Source organism: Sapajus apella, unplaced genomic scaffold (assembly GCF_009761245.1).
Source record: "Sapajus apella isolate SASKATOON/1434 unplaced genomic scaffold, GSC_monkey_1.0 scaffold121, whole genome shotgun sequence".
Taxonomy (NCBI): Eukaryota; Metazoa; Chordata; class Mammalia; order Primates; family Cebidae; genus Sapajus; species Sapajus apella.
In genome coordinates this window covers 1946313-1965943 of record NW_022437061.1, presented here as the reverse complement: position 1 = coordinate 1965943, position 19631 = coordinate 1946313, and the positions used below count along the sequence as shown (strand labels likewise).

The window sequence follows — 19631 nt, the reverse complement described above, 5'->3', positions numbered from 1 at the left end:
TTTCAATCCATACTAGCAGTGTAGAAGCTGGTGTGTCATAAGTTGCCTTGATCAGAGCCTCAGAAAAGTTCAATGGACATCACAGATGTGAAGGAATAAAGGACAAGGTGAGACAACAGAGAATAGACTGGATGGCTAGAAAAAACTAGCAAGCACATGTAGAACTTTTGCTTTCAGGTCCTAGTTTTTAAAGAATAAGAGTGAATATCATTCCCCACAAAACCCTAGAAGAAAACCTAGGCAATACCATTCAGGACATAGGCATGGGAACGAACTTCATGACTAAAATACCAAAAGCAATGGCAGCAAAAGCCAAAATAGACAAATGGGATCTAATTAAACTAAAGAGCCTCTGCACAACAAAAGAAACTATCATTAGAATGAACTGGCAACCAACAGAATGGGAAAAAATTTTTGCAATTTACCCGTCTGACAAAGGGCTAATATCCAGAATCTAACAAAGAAATTAAACAAATTTACAAAAAAAAAAAAAAAGACAAACAACCCCATCAAAAAGTGGGCAAAGGATATGAACCAACACTTCTCAAAAGAATACATTTATACAGCCAACAAACATGAGAAAAAGCTCATCATCGCTGTTCATTAGAGAAATGCAAATGGTATCACATTGAGATACCATCTCAAGCCAGTTAGAATGGTGATCATTAAAAAATCAGGAGACAACAGATGCTAGAGAGGATATGGAGAAATAGGAAACACTTTTACACTATTGGTGGGAGTGTAAATTAGTTCAATCATTGTGGAAGACAGTGTGGCAATTCCTCAAGGATCTAGAAATAGAAATACCATTAGACCCAGCAATCCTATTATTGGCTATACACCCAAAGGATTATAAATCATTCTATTATAAAGACACATGCACATGTATGTTTATTGTGGCAGTGTTCACAATAGTGAAGACCTGGAACCAACCCAAATGCCCATCCATGATAGACTGGATAAAGAAAATGTGGCACATATCCACCATGGAATACTATGCAGCCATAAAAAAGCATGAGTTAATGTCCTTTGCAGGGACATGAATGAAGCTGGAAACCATCGTCCTCAGCAAACTGACAGAGGAACAGAAAACCAAACACTGCATGTTCTCACTCATATGTGGGTGTTGAACAATGAGAACACATGGATACAGGGAGGGGAACATAACACACTGGGGCCTGTCGGGGGATGGGGGGGCTAGGGGAGGTAAAACAGGGGGTGGTGGGATAATGGAGGGATAGCATTAGGAGAAATACCTAATGTAGATGATGGGGTGATGGATGCAGCAAACACCATGGCATGTATATACCTATGTAACAAACCTGTACGTTCTGCACATGTACCCCAGAACTTAAAGTATAATTAAAAATAAATAAAAATACTAAAAAAAGAAGAAGAAAGCTTCTAAAAGTTAAAAAAAAATGAGTGAATAAGTTAATAGATGTTTCAAGCAAAATTAGGTAACCTGGTTTGGAAATCAAACAAGCTATAAGGAATTAAGAAAACAATCTGTTTGTGTTTTAGAAAGCATTAAAATAATTAAATAATGGACATGCGAAATCTAGAGTTAGTGAAACCAGGCTGTTGGTCACCAATAAAAGTACTGTGAAGATACATTAGGCTGTAAGCAATAAAGCTGTAACAGTCAGCTCAAGTTGGTAACCTGGACATGTCACATAACGGAAATTAACTGAGAATTGGATGGTCACAATAAATTCACTATGCAAAGACTGCAAATGCAAGCATAAACAAAAAATTCAGCCTGCTGGAAACATTTAAAGAAATTTACATTACATCAAAGAAGTTTACATATAATCTTTTACATGTAAAAGATTAAACGTTTATGAAGTAAGTCTATCATTGTATTTTTAGGACATAATTTTGTCTCCACTATATGGTACATTTTGGTTTATAAATACCTTCTCTTATGTTATTCAAACAATGCTTTAAAGATGATAAAGGTTGAGGTTACAAGGGAACAACAGGTATAAAACAAAGCTTCATAAAAATACCAGTTTTTCTTATACAATCAATTAAAGTAAATGCTGGAATAAGAATAGGCTATCTTCCACTGGCACTAGTTTCACAGAGGCAAGAAGGCAATGTTATAGCAACCCTATCAACCAACACACTTCAAATATGTCAGAATAGAACTCTTCAGTCCATGCACTATAAATAGACTTATCCTAGATGGTTTCATCCATGCCTTCATGTCCACTACTGTTGATACTAATGACTTCCAAAATTGTCACTTCAGAACAGAACAGCTCTCTCTTCCAAACCCCAACCCCACATATCTCAACCCTCTACTGGGCTTTTCCACCTGAATATAACACCCAATGTCATCAAGTGAACACATTCACATTGCATTAATTAACTCCTCCCACCCACTTATCTTTACTTTTCCTAAACCTTCCTTCTTTTCTATATGCCCTTCCTTGTTATCAGTATCACCATATACTTAGTCTCTAAAGCCAGTAAGCCTTTCTGGTCTACTTCCTGTTTTTCCTTCTCACTTTCATCTACTCCTGTATTAGGTAAGAACAACATCAATGCTACTTCCAGTTTCATATCTGCTGAGAGGCTATCCAAGTGCCCTTTCTAAAATTCAAATATGATGTTATTCCAGTGCTTCTCATTATTTAAAGGTTGCCCATGACCTATAGGATAAAATTAAAATTTCTTAATTTATTATGTTGTTTGGCCTTTCCTAAACGTTATGCTTCATTTTTCACAACTCACAGACAGGAATCTGTCATTTTGAAAGAGTAAATATTTTCTTTGCTATATGCATAACATTTTATAGCTCCAAGCTGCCAGAATAAAATACCTTTTATTTTGCCTAGTGAATTTCTGTTCATTCTGTGGGATGGAACCCAACTCATTCATTTATTATTCAGTGTCAGAGGAACACAGCTATTACTTCCTCTCCAATGATGCTCTTTCTCTGTCTGTTTTTCTTTCTCAATCTATCTGTGTCTCTTACACACACACACACACATACACACACACACACACGTCTCCTTTTCTAGACAGATAGACATATTCATATGTATACATACATATATCTAATATTGCACTAGCAAGCTGTATTACACTAACTTGTTTGTACATCTTTCTCCTCTACTAGTCTCTGGACCTCACAAGAGCTGAGCCAAATTTATATATATTTGTTTTTCTACTGCCTGCTATATGACCTAATATGTACAGTGGCAAAATTCTTATTTGTTGGATGAATGAATGCATCCAAGAAAATACATATAAACTTAAACATTACAGAGCTGTTCATAATAGCAATAAACTGGAAATAACATACATATCTATCAGCAGAAAATGGATACTCGGTCAATTGAGTATTATAGAAAGAGTGCTACATCTATTAGCATGGGCAAATTTTCAAGCCATAACATTAATCAGAACAAAGCAAGTTATGGAAATATAAAACAGGTAGATTGAAAATATGCATAATACTTATATCTGACAAATCTAGGTAATGACAACGTGTTAACATTTTTATTAACATTCTTCTTATATACTTTTAAGCATATTTAAATATCTCCTAACGTAAACCTTTTAAAGACCTGGATATAAAAATATAACAAAGTGATAATATCAAAGGCTACAGACATAACTTGAAGAGAGGAACCTCGCTTCTTCCCAAGCCCATGATATACATGCATGGACCTAAGCAGAATTAAATAAAATACACATATGAGCCTTTATTATACATCATGCTTAAATATTCATTTGTTTTTGAGAATATAAGTAACCATTACTAAGAAAATAAACTTAAGACTGATATGATAAATATTATAGGTCACTTGTGCAAATAATCTAAGATGATTACAGCTGTTTGCCACTTTATTCATAACAGTAAAACTTGAATAACTATCTAAATTTTCAACAGTCAAGAACTGAATAAATAAATGATAGTATATCCACAGCACACAATATTATGGAGTCATTAGAAGACTGTTTTAGAAGAAAGCGTTTTAGAAAGAAACGTGCACAGTGTAGAGCTGCTAAATACAAATAGTATGTACAAGGCAAAAGAATTGTTTAGCTATTTAGATATACATATAAATATAAAACAATACAAGGCCAAACATCAAATTGTTCACCATAGTTCACCTTGGTTGGGATTAAAGGTTCTTTCCCTCCCTCTCTATTGTCCATGTTTTCTAAGTTTTTGCAGTAAGGCTGTATTACTGACATTAAGAAAAATATCAGTAGTCAGCCTGCCCTCTCACGTATTGACAAAATTCACTGCGAACCAGAGAAGCTTTGCTTACTTAGTAGCTTAGGCTCTGAGCATGGGTGGTGAGGGCCAGAATAGACTGAGGTGGGAAGATGAGGTAGAAACAGAGAGAGGGAGACTGGGAGGGTGGATAAAGGTCTGAGAGGAAAAAAAATCCCTTTCCCTAAGTGCCTCGTCCTTCCCTATCTCCCCTCTCAAAGTCAGTTTGTTCCAAAAGAAGGAGAGGAGGCAATGAGGAATTCATCCAGAAACAACAGAACAAACATATAGGAACAAGTGCTGATGTCATCCTGAGAAGTCACACATCTTAAGTATAAAAACAAAGTTTCTATAAACTTGTCCCCACATGTATAACTTCTTAATTAATTTATCCTTAAAATAACTCCTCTGATACCATGTTAGTATCAAAAGCAACCAAGAAGTATATTCTTTTAGTTATGTCAAGTTGTAGCTTAATAATTAACTGATTTATCATTTCTAAATTGTTTATTCACATGCAATTCCTAACACAGAACGCATTAACACATAACACTTATAGAATATTTGCAATATACTGGGCACTGTGCTATGCTCTTTACATGGATTGGCTAGTTTGATAACACTGTACGAAAGGTTTTTTTGAGAAGTATTAAATATTCTTTATTTGATATTACACATAAGCCACACTAAAATGCCTTTCAATAAGTAAAAGGCTTCATTTTAGATATGGGGAAATCTACTTAGATCAGTATACTACCAAAAATATAAAGTAGACATTGCTGTGAAAGGTTATTTTTATTATTATCATTCAAATCACATCAATGAACAGATAGAGATTCAGAGATGAGGCTGAGCTCACAATTAGCAAGTCTCAGAGCTAGAATTTAAATCCTGGAATTCTTACTATAGAAAGGCCTGTGCATTTTCACCACTCTGTACCATGAAAACAATGATAACTTTTAGGAAGGAGGGAAGGAATTCCTAGCTGGAGTAGCAGAGGCTAGCAAAAGAGGACAAGCTGGACAATAACAAATTAATGAAATATGAAAAGGACAACAGTAGGAGTGAAGCCATAAAATGTGCTGGCCTCACTCAGGAACACTCAGGGCTGTATAAGTGAGCAAGTTCCACTCCGAGGTTGCATGAGCTGTGGGGATGGTGGAGCTATTTCCATGCCCCACCCCTTGGAATTTCTCAATGTCCTGGTTTCCTGAAAACTACGAACCCTGTTTCAAGGAGGAGGAAATAACACCGGGGGAAAACCCTATTGAGCTGTAGGATAATGTTTGAAGGAGTGTTTCTAAGACTTGATAATATGATGTGAGAAGTGGTGAAAGGAAATTAGTTGGTCACTTTGTACTTTATGACAAGTACAAATATTCTGAATTACTAAATTGCCCATGTATTCTGTTTCATATTATGGTATCTGACATTAAAAGTTTTGCAACAGAGATTCTAGAGTTATGACTGTGAAGGTTCATTCACGGCACTGGAAGGGATGGCTTAGTGGCCAAAAATGGCAGCTTTCACCACCGTGACACTCTACCCAGAGTTTGACATGCAAGTGGGATTGACTCTCAGCTCATCTCCTGAATATAGCTAGTTCCAGAGTTGACTCAGAGGGGTGGAGGGTAATGTGGACAATGTTTGCAAAAAACTTGCCTATCCTGCTGAATAATGAAGGTTCCTAGAATTTTATGACTTAGGATAGCCTACAGTTTCCTTAAAGCATGAGATATGAGAGAGCCCAATGATCTCCTAACACCATCTTAGAATTGACACCCAATTCTGGCTAGCTTTCCCTTCTTTATTAGTAGCTTGTACAAAGCTGATTTAGCCTTTCCCTAAACTGCTCCTCCCCTTTCAGTCAGTAATAGTTTCCTTACTCTTTCTTCACCTTTCCCATAATTCCTTTTTCTTTTTTTGAGACGGATTCTTCCTCTGTTGCCCAGGCTGAAGTGCAGTGGTACAATCTTGGCTTACTGCAACCTCTGCCTTCTAGGTTCAAGCAATTCTCCTGCCTCAGCCTCCCAACCAGCTGGGATTACAGGCTACCACTACCATGTCTGGCTAATTTTTGTATTTTTGGTAGAGATGGGATTTCACCATGTTGGCCAGGCTGGTCTCAAACTCCTGACTGCAGATGATCCACCTGCCTCAGCCTCCAAAGTGCTGGCATTACAGGTGTGAGCTACTGCATCTGGCCACCTTTCCCATCATTTCTTAATCTTAACGTTTATAACTAAATCAGCCCATTCATACACTTAATGACATGAACTACTCTTTCATGAATGAATACTTCACTTTTTATCGCTTTATCAACTACTTTATGATGACAAACTGGGAACATTTGGTAGTTCCCAAAAATAATGCTACACTGTAAATCAACCAACAACTAGAATAATGATTCCATCTTTAAAAAAATATATTATTTCAAATATATCCGCTAAATATGTATCAATTTGAAAAAGTCGTTTTCTAGTTATAATCTCAAAATCAACAGAGCTCACGTTTATTAGGCACTCACTGTGTGTTAGGTATCATTCTAAGCACTTGCCTAGCAAGCTTAAAAAAACAAACAAAAAAACCCCCAGGCCTTTTCATGCCATAGTCTAGTGAAGATAACAACTATAAACAGGTACTAAGTGCTGTAACCATGGAACATTAAAGCACCTTAAAAACTTGTTAATTCTCCCTGTGAACTCAAAGATGTGGCTTTAAGTAGGGACTTGAAATTTCTTACTTCTAATTGCATAGTGTGACAGGGTCTGATTCTGCAGATCTGAGCTTCTGAGTCTAAATCTCAATTTTGGGGGCAGCTTTTAAAAGGTAAGTGATATATAGTTAAGCCTGTAGGATTAGAACTGTGAGAAACTGGAGGGATGACATTAATATTAACATAAGCTAATACTATTCATGTCTCAGGATCTTCATACAAGGATTTTTTCTTTTACTTTTTTCAAGCTCGTGTCAAGATTTCATCATCACATTCTTCATTCTCATCTCTCAGACTTTATCACTATTTCTGATATATATCACATACTCCTCCTCCTTCTACTCTTTCTGAGTTCACCTAGATGAGGTTGTTTCCATATATGCTCACATTTTCATCCGGACGGTGATCCAGCACTCCCCGTTCTGTCTACCTCTGCCATTAGATCACTATCTCCTTTTTAAATACCCACTATTTACATTTGTTTGTTTCCCACACAATGTATGATATGGTCATTTTGGTAATACTTTATTCCTATTGCCTGGTTACATGGAATGTCTTTTTATATTCACTCGTTTTTTTCTATAATTTATAAATCTCTACATGTTTTATCATTAACTTCTCCAAGTGATTATTAATTAACTGAAAATATAGCAATCTTTAGTTATTTCTTATAAATTTTTAATTTTCTTCCTTAAATTTCCCATTTGCTAAATATTTATTTCTTCAAGAAGACTGTAGAACTATATACAAATCTGTCTTCCAGCATTCAAAATACTTTTGTATTTAGGAAGTGGCATTAAAGGTTAAATAAAAAAGCAAGGAACAGGACTTGTTCCCACTATCTTTGTTTAAATATCTTCTAACTAGGAGTAGGAGGATGGTGTATGGCCAACTTCGCTACATTTGAATTAGCTGTTCACCTGACTGGCGCCCTCTGGTGGTAAGAGAATACCCTCAGCGGGATAGTCGTGGGACAGCCTCAGCACACACCACACCTAGAGGCTTGAGTGCCTGCTGGCTCCTGTCCTGTTTGTTTTATATAGGCTTGAGTCTTCCTTGTCCTTCTTTTCCTTTATTTTCCTTTTCTTTTTCCTTCCTGTCTTCTTTTTAAATATCTTTACTCAATGCTGATTTAGGCCTTTACAAAGGAAGCCAGAGGATAAACTCAAGGATGACAACAGTGTTGGCTGGCATTATGGTATAAGGTTAAACTTAGTCAGAAGAGAGTATCAGTGTTTCTTGCAAGTGGATTGAGAGCACCCGTGTGCTATTTGTCATAATAACAAAACAAACCACAAGTAGGAAGGCATGCTGAGAGACTTTACTCCGTTAAATAAAATATTCATTCAATATTACATTTGACAAATGGTACCTAAGAGCAACTGTGAAATATTCTGTACAACTTTAAGTTGTTAACATTAGTTAAATAATACCTTTTAAAGATAATGTAAATTTCATTCTGCCTAAGTTTAAAAGTGGACAAAGACGAGCATTCAGATGCCTCTTTACTTAACAAATGCTGAGTCTTGTGTGTGAACACAACTATAAAAAACTTCTTCTATAAAAAGAAGTCAGTATAATATTTATCTGCCATGAAGGTACCAGTGGCTGCAGCAGTATTTCACTTAATGTTGATCTGTGGTCTGAAAAAGTTTACTAACTCTCTAAACATCCCTGACTTCTGTCAATGAAGTTCAAAGTTTTCATTTGGTATCACCCAAATATAATTTCTCAGAAAAAAAGGAAATGTAAATGTGATACGGTTATCTTTGCCAGCTTACCGATTTTTTTTCAGGGAAAAAAAAAACATTGCTGCTTTTACTCTATTAGGAGCCAACTGCTATTCCTGCAGTCATGTATATAGTCTAGATTCCAGAAAAAGGCCTACAGAAGAATCAGATATGTTATTAAATTTGATTGAAACTGTGTATCCAAATATAAAACAAATTAGAGCAACATCTAGATCCATGAAATGAAATTGCAATACCTTTTCTCTCTGTTTCTACTTTTGCACCTCTAGAATCAGTTCTTGAAACAACTTCAGACATAAGGTCTGACATGTTTTTAAAGGTATGATCACTCCGTTGAAGCATAAGTCAGATCATTTGATCTCCTGCTGTCAGCCATTCTTGGCTTATATCAAAATCCTCACCATGGCCAACAACGTTCTATATGAGCTAACCTTGGCTACCTTCCCAACAACATTTCCTACTAGTATCCTCATAATTTATTATTAGTTAATTAAAATCAGAGTAATATAATGAACCCTCAAATTCCTGTGTTCTGGAACACATGAAGCATGCTCCTGCCTAAGAACTTTGGTATCTGCTGTTCCCTCTGCTTGGAATGCTCTTCCTCCAGGAATGGTTCTTGATTTGTGCCTTTACTTCATACAGATCTGTTTCTGTCAGTGTCTCCATGGGAAGCAGAATCCACCCCATACAGTAATGAAATAATTTTTACAGAGATATATTTAGGGTAAGAGAAAAAACAAAAGCTGTTACAGCTCTTAGAGATTAGAAACTGGAGGAAGCTTGTACCATTCCTAAGTCTGTAGGGGTAAGGGAGGAAACGATGTTACTGCAGCCCAATGAGAGCGTCAGCTGTCAGAGAAAGGATGCTAAACAAAAGCTATCCATGAAGGAGGAAGCAGAAAGAGAGTAAAAGTGGAAGAGAGTAGAGAAGAAATACCATCACTTGACCTTTCTCTTCTCCTTCAGATATCCTACTGGTGCCAAACCTTGATGGGAGCCAGTGGCGGAGGAACACAGGTGAGGCCATCCTTATTAGTCAGCCTCTCAGGGCCAGACCAGGGCAGGGAAGGGCAGAGATTGGGGCTGGTGGGCAAATGGAGAATGGCTGGGACAATGACTCTACTCAAAAGGTCACCTCCCAAGAAAGGTCTTCACCAATCAATCAATCTAAAACAGTACGCCCAAAACATTATTCCTTCAACCAATTTTATTATAGCACTTATCACTATCTGACACTATATTTTACTTTTTATTTGCTCTCTCTTCCACCAAGATGTAAGTTCTACGAGGGCTGGCATTTTATCATTTGTATCCATTGCTGTATTCCTAAACTTTAAAACAGATACTGCTGCATAAGGAAGGTCTAATATTTATTGAATGAATGCATGAATTTAGTACTGTCTTTGCTATTCAAAAGTACTCATGTTTAATAAAAATCAGAATATACAACAAACTCTCAATATCTGTAAGTGAGTTATCCATACACAAGCCCCATACTCCAGCCTTTTCTATGTTCTAAAATATCTTTCCTGTCAACTTACTCTGTAGAAAAACACAAATAAATTTAAATAAATTTAATTTATGAAATCTTATGAAATATATGTATAAACATATACGTATTATGTTTCATAAAGCTTTCTTTTATATATTAAAATAGAGAATTAAAGAGTCTCATCATTGAGGGAAATACTAAAACCAACCTAGTACTTAGTACATAGATATTCTCTAAAATGGTCCTAAATGGTAGGGAGTAAAGAAAGAATGAATTCTTTCCCCATAGAACATATGTTCAAAATAATTACAACTGTTTACATGCATTTTAGTTATGTTGTTTAATTTATGAAAATATTGTGATAATGTTGAAAGAAGGGATGAATTTTTGTCTTCCAAAATGGAGCAAAAGCCAATAAACAATGATAAATAATGCTCTATGAAATCCCACTTAGGTTTTTATCTATTTTGCTAATTACTGTAATAATAAGGAACTTACTATCTCAAGAACTGGTGACTTTGAGGCAGCTTTTATTAATTATAAAAGTTTGGGCTTGCTTTTTGTTGTTGTTGCTAAAAAAAAAAAAAAAAAGCTGTTGTATCTCTTCTTTAGGTCATTCTTTCTTCCATACCAAACATCCTCAGTTCATCAGGCCAAACTTCATATGTTATATTTTTTTGAAAGATTTTCATCCTAGATGCTCTCCTTTGGACATGGTCTTGTCCAACAACTTTTCTGCTAAAGCCTTGACTTCAGAACATGAAATTCTTCAGCCTGGCATGTCTAGGGCAGCATAGTGACTATCTTTTCCCCTCATCTGAACATTCTGTGTTCCTTAATACACAAGTTTTATTGTTCCCCATAGCTACAATGTATAATTTACCCGCACCAAACCTTTTTCTGTAAATGCTGTTAAACCATGTTTGTCAAAGCAATTAGAAAACTGCACATGGTTCTTGTGCTTTATCTGTCATCCCAAAAGCTGTTTGGGTTTTCCATAATGAAGTAACTAATGCTAACATAGGTACAATGTACTGATAAAATGATTGCCAAGAGACAGAATCCAACCAACAGAAGTTAGTCATACATACACCTAACTCTCTCAAAAAGCTTTCAAACGTGTCAGCAATTAGGGCAGGAATTACTCTGCTGATGACATTCCAACAAATAACAGTCACTAAGGACTTACCTGCAGCAACTATGATAATATCTGCCAGTTGTGTATGAATCTTCAGTTGTTCTTTGGGGGTATATCTGTGAGCTATTGTCACAGTTGCATCACCTGGAATACAGAAGAATTTCTATTCATGATTACTGAACTTTTAAAAATTTTACAGATGCTCTAAATCTAGAAGAGTTTCACTTATTTCCTAAGAGTAGAAAAGCTACTTTGACATGACTAAATCACTTAATACATTAGTATACAGGATAGTTGTCTTCATAATGGCAGGCAAACAAATATCAAAAGCAACAAGATAAGTGAACAAAAAAACTAACCAACTTTGAAAGTAGGTATTTAGAAAATAGCGAAATTTTTTTGTCATAGGTTATGGTACATCACAGGAAGCTTTTATATGAAAACCTTAAGGGACTGATGAATGAACAAGAGAGGCAAGAGATTCCAATATTTACAGTGTGAGCCATGAAAGGGTAGTGAGGGAAAGTTGGTGATAAAGTGCAGTCAAGAGAAGGACTTTTGGTAAGAATATGGCTAAGACTGCATCTTGTTTTCTCCTGGAAGATGTGCAAATGCTACACAGTTAACAAAACTAACAAAAGTTACATGATCCCCATTCTCCATTTTTAGAAAAACTGGAAGATCTTTTTTCTACAGACTCCAAAAACATGTTAAGAGTAACCAAAAGCAGCAATTAGTAGATACTATACAGGGAGAAAGGCAGCAAAGAAATGCAGACAATGACAACATGGCCGGCAGCGGCAGATCCCTGAAATTGACTGCAAAATTACACTTCTATGAAAAGTTCATCCCACTGTGCAAACAATATAGCTTTCTTAACTGGGGCAGTGAGAACATAAATAAAGGCAGAAGAGCCTTCAGGGACCTGGTATAGTTCAGAGTGGGTGGTAACACACTCACATAGAGGGGCTATTTTAGAAGGAAGCAGTCTGACTTTGTGAAGGTAATAAAGGAGTCAGAAGGCTGCACAGGACCTCCTCTACCCCCCAGCAGAAGTGTCCTGTAAATAGCAGATCTAAGAACATCCATCTCATTCAATGATGAGCAATAAAACTAGATGTGACACAGCAGTAATAAAAAGATATTATGCAAGAGCAAACCCAGGGGAATGTGGGAAGTGATGAAGCTGTTCTGATTCAAGTGGTGTTAAACTAGTTAATTTAATAGATGACTACATGCATTTGTCTAAATTAATGAAACTGCACACCAAAATGAATAAATTTTACCATATGCAAATTTTTAAAAATTCAATAAAAAGATATATTTAAAAAGTGTCAGAACCAAGACAAAAGGCAAAATAAAAGCAAAAAAAAAAAAAATTAAGCACTTACCAATAAACTCAACAAAAAATGTCATAGAAAGTTGAACATTATGACCAAATATTAAACCAAAATTCTTATTTATTTATTTGCTTTTAACTTATTTTAAGTTCAAGAGTACCTGAGCAGGTTTGTGATATAGGTAAGCTCATGTCATGAGGGTTTATTGTATAGATTATTTTATCACCTAGGTATGAAGCCTAGTACCCATTAACTAGTTTTTCTAGCTCCCTGCCTCCTCCTAACCTCCACCCACCAGTAAGCCTCAGTGTCTGTTGTTCCCCTCTCCCTGTCCATTTGCTCTCATCGTTTAGCTCCCACTTATAAGTGAGAGCATGCAGTATTTGATTTCTGTTGCTGCGTTAATTTGCCGAAGATAATGGCCTCCAGCTCCATCCAGGTTCCTGTAAAGGATACAATCTCATTCTTTCACGGCTGCATGTATTCCATGGTGTATGTGTATGTGTGCACACATGCATGTATGTAAGTGGTATGTGCATATAAACACACATACACACATATTTTCTTTATCTAGTCTACCATTGATGGGCATATAGGTTGATTCCATGTCTTAGTGACTGTGAATAGTGCTGCAATAAATGTGTGCATGTGTCTATGATAGAACAATTTATATTCCTTTCAGTGTATGCCCAGTAATAAGATTGCTGGGTCAAACAGTAGTTCTGTTTTTCGGTCTCTGAGGACATGTCATGCTGTTTTCCACAATGATTGAACTAATTTACACTCCCGCTAACCGTATATAAACATTCTTTTTTCTCCATAACCTCACAAGCATCTGTTATTTTTTGACTTTTAATAATAGCCATTCTGACTGGTGTGAGATGGTGGTATCTCATTGCGTATCTACAAGAGATTCATGTAAACAAATGGGAGTAAAGGATTTTTATAGCCAGTGAAATCTGCCTCCAAGATGACAAGTTACAAACAATTTTGAAAACACAAGAAATATTGTTCCCATAAGTCTATCCTAAGGAACATGCTCAAAGATAAAGTTTACTTAATCAAAGTATGTCTGAGGAAACTAGCAAAAGGACTGTAGAAAATTATAACTATATATTATTATAGGACCAAGAGTTTAAAATAAAGTGTGAGGATTGGAGTGACAAACTGCTATGGTTTGAATATTTGGCCTCTCCCAAACTCATGTTGAAATGGAATTGCAATTGTAACAATATTAAGAGATGGAACCTTTAAGAGGTGATTAGGACACCAAGGCTCTGCCCTCATGAATGGATTCATGCTGTTATTGCAGAAGTGGGTTCCTTATAAATGAACAAGTTCAGCCTACTTTTGTCTTGCTCTTTCCCTCTCTTGCCGTTCTGCCTTCCACCATGAGACGGTGCAGTAAGAAAGCCCTCACCAGATGCTGGCACCTTGATCTTGAACTTTCAACCTCCAGAGCTGTTCAGAAATAAATTTCTATTACTTATAAATTACCCAGTCTGTCATATTCTGCTATTGCAGAACAAAACAGACTAAAACACAGACAAATGTAAATGGTCCTTGCTTTTCCTATGCAGAAATAATGCAACTAACAAAATTAGAATGAGAAAAGCCACAGATGAGAAAGTTTGTTGATTGTCCAATATATAATTATAGGCATCAACAAACATTTAAATATTGACAAAACAGATCATAAAAGTATAGGAACATTTATTTTTCAAATAGTCTTTACTGGCAAACACCAGGTCGGAGACAAAAGAAATGGAATCAAGGGAGGAAATAAAAATATTTTATCATTTATTTATTTTACTAGATTATCAGTAGCTCTCCTGTAAATAAATAGAGAATTAAGAGTATTATATAATGTTATAAATATTACGATAACCAAAGCCTTCTTAAATATATTTTTTAAATGCACAAATGAGAAAAAAACTGTAAAAAATAAAAACAACAAAATAGAACATAAAATGATAGTTTTACCATATATATTTATCATATAAACAAATATAAATTTCCTTAAATTATTTATTTGAAAGAAAAATATTTTCAAATTGACTTACAAAGCAAAATCTAATTGTATGCTTCGGTAATTCTCTACGATATATACTATACACATAAAACAAAGTTATTCAGAATTAAAAAATGTTGAAAGCAAACATGTAGCAGGAAAATGTCAAAAAAGAATTTTTTTGTCAAACAAAAATTCAGCACTAAATAAAACAAATACATTATAAAGTACATATTATAAAGTAAAAGAGTCATTCAAATAAAGATAGAACAATAATAAATACATAAGTAACAAAAATAAATAGAATTCCTATAAGCAGGAATTATAGGAGATATATATAGAAACAAAATATAGTCTTTGTTTATTTTTGAATACCTTTCTCAGTTCATGACAGATCAAGAATACAGAAAATGTCAATAACTTAATTAATGATATATATATATGACTATAATATATCAAACTCAGAAAATAAATAATACATTTTCTTCTCATGTGCCCAAAGGACATTTTTTTAATGGTATAAACTTGGTTGCAGAGAAAATTTTAATTAATATCAAAAAGTAGATAATTAGACTATAATTTTATTTGATTATAACTCAGTACAATTATAATTATTGACAAAATTGGAAAAAAAAAAGACCCTTCATAAAGAGATTCTTCTAATGGAAGATGTTAAAAATTCTATTTTAAACCATTCTTCGGTCAAATTAAACAAAACAATATTGCAAACTTTTTAGAAAGATTTATAATGAAAACAATTCACATTAGATCCTATAAAATAAACATAAAGCAATGCTTAAAAAATTTGCAGACAAATTATTATATCAATAAAACAGAAATAAGTAAATGAATCATTTAACTTCAGAAGTTAAAGAACAATAAACAAATGAAACTAGAAAAAGCTATAAAAGTTAAAATGTATTTGATAAATCTAAAAAACTAGACTAATATGAGACACATTGACAGAATTCAATAAATTAATCAAGTAAGAAACTGATATACAGAAGTAAATAGCTTACATATATAACATCTTATAAAATATACTGTAAGAACAGGCCTCACTATAGTACAAAAGAGAAAATACTTAATATAAGCTTAATACAAAATGTGCAAAATCTATGTAGTAAAAGAAAATCTCCAGAATAACACCAAAAGATATACATAAGACCAAGGAACTAGAAAGATAAACTATGTTCTTGGATATAAATATTTAATAACATTAAGATTAGAATTCTATCTGTGTTCATTACAAATGTAATAAAAGCCCAGTAAAAATGGACTTTTTTTGGAAGAATGTAATTTGATACTAAAGTTAATATAGAAAAATAAAAGATAATCAGGAAAACTTTGAAAAGGAAGAACAATGAGAGGCAACTACTCTTTTTCATTTTCGTTGGCACCACCTTCTGCTCAGTTCTTTACAATAAAAGTCTAAAAGTTCCCCTTGGTTTTTCTCTTTCTTTCACTTACTATAAACCATCAAGAATGTTGAGTATATATTTACAACCATCCTAAGGTACCAAAATTATAAAGCACCCATCTCTGTTTTAGTTCTGGTCTCCTACATTTGAAAAGGTTCTGTAATACCTTAACAACCCACTCAAGTGTTCTCTAATTCCAAATCAGAGTCTCCCAAATACCCACACAATCAAAACCAAAACAAAACTGAAATTTCCCATTTCCATCAGTACTGATTTCATTAAGAAATTGACAGAGACATGAAATCCAGTGATTTGTACACACATATAAGAAACAATTTATAAAGTTTCAGGCAAAAGAAAAGTGTATCAGGATAAATTTCAACCTGCATGGAAAACCCTTGTAGGTAACTTCACTCCCTTCACTCCCTTTTCAATGCTATAAGGGTAACTTGATATTCCTCAGTGAGTTTGGCTAGTGATATCCATAGAAACTATCAAAGTCATATTTGAACTTGATTTATCAGAGTTTATGACTATACCAATACCAAACCATGGAAAGGCATTCAGCCCGTTATTCGGTAGACCTGATAATAAAGAGAGGTGACCCAAATAGCTGAAAGCAAATGTGTTCAAATAATGCCTCAGATTCTTCTGGCCTTTTGCTGGTGAGCACCTGAATGCCTGTTCCTGGTCCCGACACCTAGCTGTCCTGTTAACCCTATTCTTATTTAACTCATCTTCCTTGGCATTGTGAAAATCCTTGTCATTCCTATACTCAATTCTTATCCTCTATTAATTTTCTTCAATCCTCTGGCTTGTTGCAGCTATTTTTTTGTGTGTCTTCTCAGCTTTTTCCCAAGGAAAGCCAGTACTAGCAAGTCACAGCAGCTACTCAAGAATGATACATATTTCTGACTTTCAGATGACTTTTTCCCACACTCAGTTGTATCCCCCTAGAGTGCATATGAGAACAGAGTGAGCTAGGGCCTGATTTTCTATCACACAGACCCAGGTAAGCAGAGTCTACAAGTAACTATTTTGTGCCTAGTGCTTTATAATATGTTTCTAAGACATAGGAAAAATAAAATACAGTTGTCCTTCAGTATTTGTCAGTATCTGGGAGGGACTGGTTCCAGGGCCCCCTATCCCACTGGCTGATACCAAAATTCACAAATGATCCAGTTTCTAATACAAAATAATATATTATTTGCATATAACCTAAGTATATCCTCCTACATATTTTAAATAATCTTTAGATTACTTATTACTTAGGTATTATAAGTAATACCTAATACAATGTAAATGCTATGTAAATTGTTTTATACTATATTGTTTATATATTATTTTTATTATGTATATTATTTTTTCTAAATATCTTTAATCCACAGATAGTTGAATCCACAAATGCGGAACCCACAGATACAGAGGGCCTTCTGTACTTAGAATCTATCTTCTAGAATCTTAGCGTTTTCTTGGAAATCAATAATTAGCAGATAGACAAGATGTGTTTTTTACTGTGTAAAAATCTAGATTCAACCAAGAATTATCAACTAGGGCCCACCTGAGCAGTTTTCTAGGCTATCATTACCTCTGTAATTTATGCAAAATAACATACTGTAGCAAACAGTTGCTAGTAATTAGCACAGAATGCCAATTTGAAGCAAATAATATTTTCTATTAAAAAAATCAAACCTAGAACAAACAGCACAATGTATTTCATTTGTTAGTATCATTTTTTGTTTGTTTGTTTGTTTGAAATTACCTTAATGAGGAATTGACTATTCTTGGACATTTCTGGGCCATTCCCAATCTTGGTTTATTTAACAATCAACAAATGAGCCTATAAATCCCTTAAACCAGATTCTCTGGTTGTGTCTTGGCCACACCCTTGCAAAACTTGCATACACTTTTTCAGTGGCTCTCTAGCCTCACTCTGAGCAGAATGAAATAGTTATTTGCTCAGTAAGCTAAAGAACCAGACCCTATGGAATGATTTTGTAAGACTGGCAATGAGTAACACTGTCCATGTGCCAGCTTTTAACTCTGGATTCTGTGTCTTTTACTCCTTGAGTAAGATATTTTCCTCGCATCTCTATAACCATCATTGAAAACATGATTCTTCTGTTTTACTTATAGAAAGATTTCACAAGCATTCTAACTATTGTCTCTGAAAAATAGTTAATTTTATGGAAGAATAAAGAACTACATATCATAACTAAAAAAACCAAAAAAATTTAAAGAACACCAGAATCATGCTAGGCAATGAGAATTCACAATTCTCTATTCTTATATGGAAAGCAGATACACAAACATGAATCATAACACAGTATGCTACGTTCCATGTTAGAAGGAGACAGAAATTACAGTGTTGCCAAGAGCATGATTATTTACTCCACCTTAGAAAGCCATGGGACAGTTGAAGGTCTCAGAGAAGACAGATTGTTAATGTGAGAATGAATTCTTTTCCTTCTGCTTCAATTCCCCTTTAAGTATGCTTTTCATATCCTTTCCAACTGGTAAAACACTTTTTAGAAAAATATGAGGAAAGGATATTACTTAGCCTTGACTGTAAGAAATTTCTTCATTATAAGAGCTAAAGTCTACCTTTTCCCGGCTTTTACCATAATTCTAGATCTGTCTTCAACAAAAACACAAAATAAGTCTCAACTTCCTTTCTCATTAGGCAAATCTTCAAACACCTGCCTGATCCTGAATCAGCAGGTGAAACAAAATTGCCAACCAATCTGAGCCAGAACCTCACATGTAGAGTTTTGCTTTGTCACTTTCTCTGGATAAGGAAAATCTGAGTCATTCCCAATATAGTAATTCATGTCACGGTCTGGTTTAAAGGAGAAATCACTGAGAGAAAAATCACAGGAAGGAAAACTCGTAATCATGCACAGAACAGCAATGGAAAAAACAAAAAAGCCTGAATTCTGTTTTAGGTAAATAAAACCAAAAGATTCTATATTTGAATATTTATTTCTTTTTCTCTGCAAGCTACTATTGCATCTTTAATCAATGAATAAATAAACTATAAAAACAAACTAAAAATCACTTTTCTATAGAGAAACTCTATAGACACTAAATGTAATTTTGGTAAGGTGGTCGGGGCAACCCAAGGTGACATTTAGACAAAAACCTAAAGGAAGTGAGGAAATACATTATGTAAATAACTTGGGGGAAAAAAGCATTCCAGGCAGAAAGGACACAAGGTGCAAAGACACTGAGTCATGAACACATAAGACATATTCCAGGAAAGCAGATGTGTGTAGGACAGGGGGCAGTGATGAAGCATGAGAATGGTAGGAAGTGAGTTAGGAGATATAGCCCAGGGTCAGATCAAATAAGGTCATGCATGTCATGGTAGGGAACCTGAATGTTATTCTGGTGTTATGTTGTCATGAGCTGTCATGTTACAGGAAGATATGGGTGATCAAGACCTACCATGTAAAAAACAGACTGTAAATGAAAGATGAGACAAGGGTGAATGCAGGGACACTAGTTCATAAACATTTCAGT

At 34.8% G+C, this 19631-nt stretch overlaps 1 protein-coding gene across 13 annotated transcripts in view; it reads right to left on the bottom strand.

The window, feature by feature from the left end:
- Positions 1-19631, bottom strand: part of MTHFD2L (methylenetetrahydrofolate dehydrogenase (NADP+ dependent) 2 like) — a 185017-nt gene that overhangs the window by 71193 nt on the left and 94193 nt on the right. For all 13 annotated transcript variants that reach the window (XM_032261001.1, XM_032261007.1, XM_032261006.1 and 10 more), the window contains one exon: positions 11389-11481. In XM_032261001.1, the coding sequence (XP_032116892.1) occupies positions 11389-11481 (93 nt within the window). The remainder of the gene's footprint in view (positions 1-11388; positions 11482-19631) is intronic.